The 12,340-nt window shown below is 38.0% G+C and overlaps 1 protein-coding gene across 1 annotated transcript in view; it reads right to left on the bottom strand.

Annotated features, from left to right (window-relative positions):
* mtcl1 (microtubule crosslinking factor 1) overlaps positions 1-12,340 on the bottom strand; it is a 127,697-nt gene that overhangs the window by 102,490 nt on the left and 12,867 nt on the right. Inside the window, 2 exon segments of the mRNA XM_008118167.3 lie at positions 91-249; positions 4,733-4,957. Of these exon segments, the coding sequence (XP_008116374.2) occupies positions 91-249; positions 4,733-4,957 (384 nt within the window).

Here is a 12,340-nt window from a genome sequence, read left to right as displayed (position 1 = left end):
TTATTCAAAGACGTTTGAATCTTGGGTTTCTGGTTATGTTAAAATATAATATTAGCTTTTACTAGTAATCTGCTGTAGCCTTCAACTTACCTCTTTCAATCTATCCAACTCATTTTGCAATGCCTGCTTGGATATTTCCACCTCAATTATTTGTTGACGAAGGACTTCATTTTCATCCTCTGCTTTCACACGCTTCTCTTCCACATTCTCCAGTTCATGGTGCAGCCTGACAGATACATCTTTGGCTACCTATTTAAGAGCATAAAACAAAATTAAGTAAGCTATTATCAAAGCATAACATATAAATACAGACTTAGATCTAAAGTCCTCCTGCCATTGACAACTGGAATGTTTTTGCTCCTACAGAACTTGTCTACTGATAGTATGGAAGAAGCCATAGCGATGGGTCCATCTCCCCCTACAATCCTCTGCATATATATATATATATATATATATATATATAGGTAATGAAATTTTGGCCTAGGACAAAACAACAAAACTACACATCCCAGAAACACTAAACTTGGCAGCACAACCCCTCATCCATGCCTCTGCGTTCATACAACAAAAAGCACCAGCTACTCCAGAAAATGGCCAGGCTTTGAGACTGCAAGGCTATTCACTGCTATTCCACCTGGCCAACAAAGGATTCTCATAAGCCACAGCAACGCGTGGCCGGGCTAAGCTAGTATATATATATACATAAATGTAATGTTAGTTTTACTATAGAGTAAACAACAAAACCACTGAACCAAATCACACCAAATTTGGCCACAAAAGACATAGTCATCCAAAATATGTCTTTCAATCAAAAAAAACCCTAGAAAAATAATCCAAATTACAGAGGATGAGGAAGAGCCTTTCTCCCCCTAACTGCCAGTTAGAAAGGGAGGCTCTGCTGCCTTTAGCGCCCCCCCCCCCCCCCCCGCGCTACCTTTAGGCCCTGCCCCCTTCGTATGCTAGCAACTCCATCAGCCAAAATGGCACCCAGGGCACAAGCAGAGTGCACTTAGGCCTGATCCACACTGCCTATAAAATACAGGTTGTCTGATTTGAACTGGATTATATGGCAGTGTAGACTCAAGGTCCTTCCACACAGCTATATTACCCATTTATAATCTTATATTATCTGCTTTGAGCTGGATTACCTTGAGTCCACACTGTCATATAATCCACTTCAGTGTGGATTTCATACAGCTATGTACAAGGGGCCTCATATAACCCACTTCTAAGCAGATAAGATTATAAATATAATATAAAATAATTACTGTGGTATAATAATACAGAACCATATAATCTCTACAACCAGGACAGTAAATAAAGAGCAATTCTCTGAAAACAGGGAAATTGGAATTCCAGAAAAGAAACAATCAGGGCCAGCTAACACTTCCCAATAAAGGGTTTCCCCAGGCAGGAAGCAGCCAGGCTTTGAAGCTGCAAGGCCATTAAATGCTAATCAAAGTGCCTATTGCAGCATTCATACTTGCCACACCGAGACTAAGAATTGCTATTCAAACTGGCCAAGAAGGATTCCACAAGGTAGAAAGCGGCCAGGCTTGCAAGCAGCAAGGCTATTCAGTGTTTTTCAACCTGGCCAACCAAGATTTCCCCTAGGTGAAAAATCCCCATGAGGCTACTCCGCCCCATTCAACCTGGCCTAGCAAGGATGCCCTATATAGAAAGCAGACAGGCTTTTAAGCTGCAAGACTATTCAGTGCAATTCAATCTGGCCAAACAATGATTCCCCTACAAAGGAAGTCGCCAGGCTTCAAAGCGGCTCTTTGATTGAGGATGCTACTCCAGGTACTCCAGAAAATGGCCAGGCTTTGAGACTGCAAGGTTATTCACTGCTATTCCACCTGGCCAACAAATGATTCCCATGAACCACAGCAATGCATGACCGGGCAAAGCTAGTTATTTATAAAGTTATCACAAAGAATTGCAAGAACCTCCAAAACTGCACACCAGCTGATTCTTCAGACTGCAAAAGAAGGGAGGTAGCAGCAAAGGTCTTGCCTCCCGCCTCTTCCCACCAACCAGAGCATTCTTAGAATAGTGAATTCATTGTACTTGGAAGGAACTACAGCTAAACTCTACCTAAGATATGTATATGCATTACTGAAAACATAGCAGCAAAGGAAAAAAATATGCACAGCATATAATTGTGTGGTCATTCCAAGATATGTCGCATATAGTCCTGTTGACACACACTTCAGTTCCATCCTTTTTGGAATACTGTAATGACTTCTCCATGAGACTATCTTTAAAAAGCATTCCGATACCTCAGCTAGTCCAAAAAGCTGTAGCTAGATTGTTAGCTGGGTCTGGTTACAGGGAGCACACAACTCACTTTTTACAATAACTCACTGGCTGCTGGTTCAGTTCCAGGCATAATTTAAAGCATCGGTTATGACCTTTAAAGCCCTATATAATTTAGATGCAGGTAATCTGACAGACATATGAAATTGATTATATCTTAAGATGTTCTGGAAAGGCCTTTCACTCTGTCCCAGCATCTTTACAGGTAAATCAGATGGGAACACCAGAAAGGGGCCTTATTGGTGGCTGCTCCTAAACTCTGGAATTCTTTTCCAAGAGGGGCCAGACTGGCACCTTTCTTGCTATCTTTCCATGGGCAGATTTAGACTTTTTATTGCAGGCCTTTGACTACTGACAGCTCAAGGGAAGCAGAATTATGCTGTAATGTTTATCTGAATTTGTTTATATTTTGTTTTTAACTGCTACATTTTTGACTAGTTTTAATTTAATAAATTAATAATATTTTTAACTTTTGTATGTTTTTTCAATTGTTGTAAGCAACTTTGGGTCCCACACAAAGAAAAAGATGGGATGTAAATAAACATGATGATGGTGGTGATGATGATACAATAGTAGTAGTAGTAGTAATAGTTAGTCTCATTTAATTTTGCGATTTGTTACCCCAAAACATGACAAATACATTTGACTTTCCAATTATCACATCATCTCATATACAGAAGATGTTTTCCTTGTTTTTTACAAAAACATCTTTCTCTATTCCAAATTTTGTTGTGTCCATTTGAGCTGATGGAATATGAGTTTTCTTCTAGTTCCAGAATTCACGCTTTAGCAGTCATTAACAAAGATAAGTATCTCAGTATTTCCAAGATCAATATCTCTGACAAATCCAAACATTTTCTCCTTCAATTTATGGGAATACTGCTAAATGAAGAACACATTCAGGTAAAGTCTGTAAACAGATTTTGCATATCCATATGAGCTGGTACAGCAAAGGAATTGCTTGGGTCCCATAACTAAGTTGAGCTGGCCTGTTAATTGGTTAATCTAATTTCCTGATAACTGCTCACTCCACGTATAATTTGATCTTCCAAATGATATTTTATTGTCACATGGTTGGCAAAGTCAGCAGAAACAGTATAAGTTATTCTAAGGATCTTGAAGAGTCTTAGCCAATTTTTGTTCATTATCATATTTCAGCTTTCATGCTTCATTCTATAACAAATATTCTGGAAAATTTGCCCAGCTAAATATGCTAAACTGTTTGTGAAGATGTTTAAATGAAGCTCTGCAAAAGAGATTCTTCTCCATCCATAAATAACAATAAGTTTGTGTTCACATGTATGCAAGTTATAACAATATTAAATACATTAGTTATGTCTACCCCCAAGGAATAAGAGTGCTGCAACCCGTCTTCATTACAAGGTTGGAGCTGGTAGAGTACTTTTGTTACAGGGTCACAATAGTTAAGTTTGAGGTTCCTGTGGTATTAAAATACCAAATAATTTAGTTAGATTTTGTATATCTATTATTATTATTATTATTATTATTATTATTATTATTATTATTAAATTTTCCATTCACACATAATTTTTTTGGTAAAAACAACAACAGAAACAGCAGATCTGGGCAGCAAAGGATTTCAGGAACCGTACCTCCACACATACACGTACTCTCTTCTCATTGCCTATTAAGGAATGTTCAGTCTTGTTCAGTGGGTAACTTGTCCTCATTTCTGGGACAACAGAGCTCAATTTTAACCCAGTAGTTCTCTAGCAATGTTCTTCCCAAATGCAGAATGGGAAAAGCTCTACTTGAATGTTCCTTCATGGAAAAAGTTCCTTTCAAATGGAAAGTTCACACTTTAGGAGAGAGGTATTTATCAGCAACACCTCTTTATAACATGTTAGCCTTCCACATGCAAGGAGCTCCTCAGATGAGAGAAAAATGCCTTCGCTCATCAAATATGATTTCTGAAGTGCTTCAGTCTCAGCTACTTACACTTGAAGAATCCCTTAATGCTAGATACCTGAGAGAAAGTCATTCAGTTTTTCACAAGGTATATTTGTGCTCAATGCAGCAAAAGCCATGACTTCTACAATCATCAAGAGCTTCCCCTTAGTCTTGGATGTTTCTTGTGCCACATTGCTGCTGCATCCATATACACTTGAAATGTCAATTCTTTTTTCAGGTTATTTTAGAACAGTGGTTCTCAATCTGTGGCTCCCTAGATGTGTTGGCCTTCAACTCCCAGAAATCCTAACAGCTGGTAAACTGACTGGGATTTCTGGGAGTTGTAAGCCAAAACATCTGGGGACCCACAGGTTGAGAACCATTGTTTTAGAAAGTGCAAGAATTGGGCCTCTGCCTTTGGTTTCTACATGTAGAATTTTGGAAAGATGTCTAAGACTGCATTGCTGACAAGGATACTATTACACACAAGTGCTCCTCTCACCTTTAGATCTTGTTCTAAACTTCTAATTAGCTCTCCATCAACTTGACCTGTCTGTGCAACTTTCAAGCTTTTCTGCTCTGCTTTCCTGAGACGATACTGCAAAATGCGGCAGTTCTTGTTTGCACGGTCCAGCTCTCGCCTTAGCTCCTGAAGTTGGTAAACATCTTCTTCAAGGTAGCTGTCACGCATCTCTTCCATTTCAGCTCGGAGTTCATCGAGCTCATCCTGTCAGAGCAAAAAACAATGTCAGGCATCCAGTGATTTATCCTTCACTCTTTCCAAAATACAGAGGGAATCGGCCATTTCCACTCAATGCAGAGTTCACTGAAATAGGTTCTCTGGAATAATGTTATAAGCAATGTCAGCAGGTTGGTACCAATTATAACTTACATCTTCAGAAGTAATGGGAACAGAATCATTAATCAGTTCTGTACAATGCACTGCTGTTGTGTCGTGTTCAGTTTTCACATTAATCATGAACTGGACAGGATGGGCAGTATTAGCTTTTACAGACATCAGAATTCTTTATTTTCAGAAAGCAATTCATATTAGTTGTACATATTTATTATCTGATTTTTTTTGTAGCTGTGAATGCAGATAACAATAAAGTGAGTGTCTTCCTCAGTCTTTCAAACATCCAACTTCATACTTCAAGCTAAGGAATTTCTGTGGCACAAAACTTATACCCTTTAAGGTAACATATAACTGCTACCAACAAAAAATGTTTATCAGTCTGGGCAGTGAGTTCACACAGAGTTGAAACTGTCTTTTTTTTTTTTACTATACTATTATATATACTCCCGCAAATACATTCTGTCTCTGCTATACTACCACAAATAAAACAGGTTAACCCTTCCTTGGTATTATTAACCTTTTTGATTCAAAACTGCACTAAACATGTTTCCTGAGTTGGGAGTCCAAGTTTGTTGTAAATTACTTTCTGAGTAGAATAAGGCTAACCATTCTACAAGCTGTCATTCCCATTAATAGATTCAGTGCATACCTGAAACCTCCCATGCTAAAACTTTTATATATAGGTCTTCAGCTTCACTGTGTAGGCCATTAACTTGCTAGATGGTGACTCCAGGGATTCCAACTACTCTATTATTAATTTAGTTCCATACTTCAAAAGAAAACTCAAGCTGGAAGGCAACAATAAGAGTACTTCTCCCAATATGCGTATAACAAAGACATGTACATCTTCAGTTTTGCAGTTTATTATCCCTTCAGAAAAAGAACTGAAATATGAAATATTTGAATTTTTTTTACAGAGCAACACAATCAAGCAATTTAAGATACCATTTTTTTAATGAATAATAGAAGATCTTATGGGTATACCAATGCAATGGCAGTGGAATTTATATTCCACTTATATACAACATGTTTATATGGTGAGTGACTCTAGCAGGACAAGGAATTATTCTTCTCCCCTTCCAGGGCCATAGAAACTGCCAACCAAGAACATCCACAAACAGTCTGCTTTTAAGTTTGCAAAATGGGTTTCATATTGTCTTTAGGATGTTAAGGAAAAAAGAATTTCTAGAGAGGCAACTCATCTTTTGGGGAGGCAGGAAAAGTAAGTTCCGGGGAAACTGAAAAGGTCCAAAATATAGACTTGGTAATCCCATGTTGACCACCCCTCGGAATTCCTTCCATAGATGAGCTGTTCCAGTTTCTAATGGGAAGGAGCATGTACCAGTAGTCACAACCTTGTTCCCAGTGCTGGTTAATCTTTGCCTACACTCACTGTAACCTCTCAGTGGCCTACACATCGCATCTCTATTTCTAGGAGACAGTTTCTGGGGTGACAATGTTGAGACTGGGCATGTGAACTAGGAGGGAGATACACACGTTGACATCTATAATTTTCTGATAGACCTGTGTATTGTATGTTTTTACCCTGTTTTCCCCTCCACTTCTTTCCCCCTTATTTTTATACCTTAAATCAGGGATCCTCAAACTTTTTAAGTGGAGGGCCGGTTCACGGTCCCTCAGACTTTTGGGGGGCTGGACTATGATGAAATAGTCCAAAATTAGGATTGTTGTTGTTGTGTGCCTTCAAGTCGTTTCAGACTTAGGTCAAGAGGCCAGGTAAATGATCTTGGAGGGCCATATCCGGCCCACAGGCTTTAATTTGGGCACCCCTGCCTTAAATGTACTAAATGTATCAAGCTTGTATGAAACTGTGACTTTTACTTCCTGTGCTGGTCTATGATCGAAATAAATGGTTTGACAATTCTTTCATGATATAAATAGTTTAGAACGCCATCTTCACATTCTCAGTTCAAAGAATGTATCACTATCAATTTAATCCAGGTCTTCTTTTGGAGCCCTCTAACAACCTGTCCAACACTTGTGGGCAGAGCATATATACTAACAGTGTTGTTTCTTCTATGGCAGTGTGTCCATCTCCATGAAGGCTCAGTCCTAGAGCTGCTTGGATCAAAAGTCCGTTCATCTAGGACAGTGGTTCCCAAACATTGGTCCTTCTGTGGTCTTGGAATTTTGGGATCTGAAGTACAAAACATCTGGGTGACCAAAGTTTGGGAACTGCTGGTCTAACTAAATTAACATCTGTCACTCTGCTTACTCTTTCTATACAAATGTGACACTATATTCCAGAGGTTTTGAGGAACAGTCCCTATGTGATCACTGATTATACAATTTAGGACCAGGAGGGACAAGCTGTCTTTCCCATTACCACAGTTTTTAGGTCTTTTTTATGGCTGATCTCAAACTCCGGAGCCACTCCTTAAAGAGACCAGGATGGCCCCATCCTTTCTTGCTTTTCATCAGCAGTTAAAAAGATTTCTCTGTGATCAGGTGTTTATATACTGATGAGATTGGACTTTAAAAGGTGGTATGACTAGGGCTGGATCTAGACTGTCGAATGCATTTAAACCCAGGACATGATCTCAGATTATCTTTTTATCACAGGTTATCTGGCAGTGTAGACTCATTTAATCCAGTTCAAAGCAGATCATCTGGGATCATATCCTGGGGTATAGGACAGTGTAGATCCAGCCTGGGATAAAATTTAAATATATTTTAACATTTTAAAGCTAATGGTTGTAATTATTTAATTTTTTGTTATATTTATATTTTCATGTCATTTGCATTGTTTTATGAGCACTTATTTGTACTTGTACTATGTACATGTCATTTGCATTGTACTATGAGCTAACTGCCTTGAGTCCCTATATTGGGAGAAAGGGGGATTAAAGTACAGTAAAAAAAATATAATTAAGAAGACTATGCTTGATGAAGCCTATGGTCCACCAGGGAAATATTGTCTTAATGTCGAGACCGCATCTCCTTTTATGAACCATCACAAGCTTTAAGATCTGCTGGGGAGGCCCTCCTCTCAGTCCCACCTCTGTCTCAAATGTGGTTGGTGGGGATGAGAGAGAGGGCCTCCTCGGTACTGGCCCCCCGGCTTTGGAATGCCCTCTCGAAGAAGATCAAGTTAGCCCCTCTCTTCAAGCTTTCCAGACACAACTGAAAACGTGTTTTTTTAACAAGCCTTTGGACCATTATTAGCATTTTATTCACTAAACCTGAGGCTTCAGTGCAGTGATTCCCAACCTTTGGACCTCCAGGTGTTTTGGACTTCAACTCCCAGAAATCCCAGTCAATTTACTAGATGTTAGGAATTGTGGGAGCTGAAATCCGTAACACCTGGAGCCCCAAAGGATGGAACTACTGCCTTAGTAATTGATTATGTTAGCACTTTATGGACTAAAACAGTTCACACCCTGTACAATGCAAGCTTTGCTGCATTGTTGGATTTTATTCGGTAGGGTTGTATGTTATTTTATGCAATTATTGTTTTGTGAACTTATTTTATTACTGTTTTTCTTGGGGTTTGGGGGGGGGGGGGTGTTCTGAACTATTGTTTGCTTTTTGTGAGCCACTACGAGTCCCTTCGAGGAGATAATGGCAGGCTACAAATTATTATTATTATTATTATTATTATTATTATTATTATTAATGTTGGTAAATATTTCTCTTTTGAGTGGCTAATAGATTTAGCCTTCTGTAGCACTTCAAATAAACAGTAGTTTCCAACCCTTAAATACAGGAGGAATTATTAGATTTGGCAGTAGGTGCATATGGTTGCTTGGCATCACTGCAAATAAACAGAAAATGAAATTAGGTCACTTGTATTTATGCTCTTATAGTAGGTGCCAAACCTGGGTGACCTATGTTTGGAAGTGGCATTAACATCCTTTCTCCAATCACAAGCACACTTTATAAAGTATGATGTCTATAATACCAAGGCCATCAAAAGATCGCACTGCAGGATAGTAAGTTAAAGTTATATTTTGACTGAAATCCTATATCTTCCTAGTAGACACAGAAACAGGGCTCCCTTATACAGAAGTGAAGTGCCCAGAGCTTAATAAAGCTTACTTTCATGTAAGTCTGCTTGGAATGTCAACTACAATCCTTCTGAAGCCTAAAGTGTGGAAAGGATTGCTGCTTAAAAGCACAATACTTTGAGATAACCAATGTGCTATAATGCTACTACTCTGCCAACCTTATATTTAATCCCGCCTGCAAACTGACACTACTACAAGTTTCAGAGCAATGGCATTCAGCAATGCTTCCCTATTGCCAAAGACTGAACCGGTTTATTCAGAGAAATTATGAAAAGAAGAGAGACAGTATTATATTGAGTACTTCATATTTAGCATGACAAACCAAAGAAAAGCTTAACTTTAAAATAAATGGAAGATCCCCCAACTACTGCCACAATACCAAGTGCATGATTGCACTCCTAGGATATGTGTTAAAGCTTAATAAAACTTAGTCATTTCAAATTAAAAATAAAAACTAACACATAAAACAATAAGGAAAATAAACACCATGTGGGAAAGTATGTTGAAATTAAGATACTGTTAATTTTAAAGTGTACGAGACTGTATTGCAACATCAAATACAGTTTTGCCCTAGAATATGTTATGGGGTAGAGAATGACAAAATCAAAGATAAGGATGCATATTTTCTGATGATTCAATGTACACAAACTTTATTTCATGCACAAATTTATAATAATGTTGTATCAAATTACCCTAAGGCTGTCTATATAAGGTATTTCTGAAACATAAATGAAATTTATTTTTAGACTTTGGTCACATCTCCAAGATTAGGTACAAATGTGCAAACACAGTCTTCTGAAATCTGTAAAAGCCTGAAATACAAAATACTTCTAGTCCACAGATTTCAGACAACGGGTACTCAACCTGTATTCATATGTTACAATTAGTTGACTTCAGTGTGTTTGTACAAGAGGTGACATCATCTAAATATGATTTTTAAATTAAAAAAATTATATATTTCTTATAGCAAATACTTTATGGTAATTTCTTAGGTTCAATTATTCTAATGCTTATTCTAATCAGAAAAACCTGGATTAAAGATGCACATACTAATATTTTCAATGAATGTCATGACATTGGTATCAGTTACAATGTAAATGATTTGAAATACCTGTATGTTTATTGTGGATCTGCAATTTTTGTTACATTGTACAACAAAGCCACTGTATAACCATACAGTGGCTTTGTTGTACAATGTAACAAAAATTGCAGATGTATTTAAACATAATTAGAGCTATTAGAAAGTCAAGTGTTTTCAATTGTCTATGGTTTTAAACAGTTGGAATAGTCATCTGTCCAGTGATACTTTAATATGATCTATTGAGAGATACAGCTGGAAATCACTGTCACATTATACAAATAATCCACTCTGCTTCCCCTGGACAAAGCCATGTTTCAGCAGAGCCACAGCTGTGGCTAACAAGACACATGGACCCACTGCCATTGTTTACCAAGCTGGTCTTTTATTCCAGCAGCTGACTGGGTTTGCAATTTGAAAGGGCCTATGCTAGTTTGATGCCTAAGGTCAGATTAAATCTCTCTATTCTGGTCGCAAATACATTTTAGGTCCAAAAGAAAAGCAACCCCTTCCTCCACAAAGGTGATCCCTTACATTTAATAACAAAAACCCAATAACCTCCATCAATTCTATTTTTTCTTGTCCTGCCACGATCCTTCAATTATTCACCATAATATATCATGTACATGCAGTAGTTTTATCCATTATATTTGGTGATTTGATATAATTTATGGGGGTTAGAGACATATTTGCAGTCATATGTTTCCACTTCATTTCTCACAGACATCTCTCAAAGACAAAAGGACCTGTTCCAAAAAGCTGGGAGTCCTCTACAGCTGGATTTCAGTAACTCTAAGAAATATATGAGGGAGAAAAGGGGAAGAAAGTTCTTAGGCCCCAGTGTAGAATTGAAGAGATTCTGCATATTCGTAATATTTGTTCTGAGTTTCCCTAGCTTTTACACTAGATTAGCCATAGTCTCACATGTTCCAACTAGTCAGATGTCTTCAATAAGCATCACACATAGGCATTTATTATTTTATTTATTTACCATATTTATATCATGTCCTTCTCACCCCGAAAGGGACTCAGAGTGGCCTTACGGATAGGCAACAATTCAATGCCATATAAAACAAACAATTAAAATTAAAATTAGTAATCAGTTACATTAAAATCATAGAATTAAAACATCTTAGCAACAACATTAACAACATTAAAAAACAACACAATCCAAAATCATAATCCAGAGCCATTCCAGTTGTCGATTGCACATATTCCATATCCATTTCTAAGACTGCATTACTTTACTGACCAAAGGCTTGGTCCCATAGCCAATGTCTTCACCTTATTTCCAAAAGCCAAGAGGGAGGGTGCTGACCTGATTTCACTGGGAAGGGACTTCTATAACCCAACCGCACCTGCGAAGGATGTGGGATCCAGAGCAGGGCTTCCCCGGAAGATCTTAACCTCCGAGATGGTTCATAGGGGGAGATGTGTTCAGACAGGTAAGCTAGACCAGAACCATTTAGGGCTTTATAGGCCAAAGCCAGCACTTTATAAACTTTGCTCAGTAGCAGACTGGCAGCCAGTGGAGCTGACGCAACAGAGGGGTTGTATGCTTCCTATAGATAGACTAATACCCTGACTGTTCCAAGAATACTTCAATGGGAAAAATTCACAACACAGACCCAAAAGCTGTTTCAAAAACAGAGATTATGAAATATATATGTGATTGAATGTAAATATTTAAGAAAATGGCTGGAAGAAAGAGACACAAACCAATGGATTTGAACTATAAGAAAAAGGATGATAAAAAAGGCCACTTGAAGAGAAAACAGCTGTACCGGGCACAGAAATATTGTACTATTGTAATATCTTCAAGGGTGGTCACAACTTCCCAAATCCTTTAGTCAGCTTGGCCACCAGCAGTTACAATCCCCCTCTTCCCAAAACAAACTTTGGCAAAGCTATTTAACCCAATCGGAATTTATTTCTCAATAAATATAAAAGAATTTAAATTGTGCAGTTGGACATATGTATCAAAGAATCATAGAATCATTGTTGGAAGACACCACAAAGTCCATCCAATCCAACCCCATCCTAGGATAAAGGGAAAGGTTTTCTCCTGAAATTAAGTCTAGTTGTGTCCAACTCTGGGGATTGGTTCTCATCTCCATTTTTAAGCCGAAGAGCCGGCATTGTCCGTAG

Source organism: Anolis carolinensis, chromosome 4 (assembly GCF_035594765.1).
Source record: "Anolis carolinensis isolate JA03-04 chromosome 4, rAnoCar3.1.pri, whole genome shotgun sequence".
NCBI lineage: Eukaryota > Metazoa > Chordata > Lepidosauria > Squamata > Dactyloidae > Anolis > Anolis carolinensis.
The sequence above is the reverse complement of the archived record's forward strand: the minus strand, read 5'-3'. Positions and strand labels throughout refer to the sequence as shown.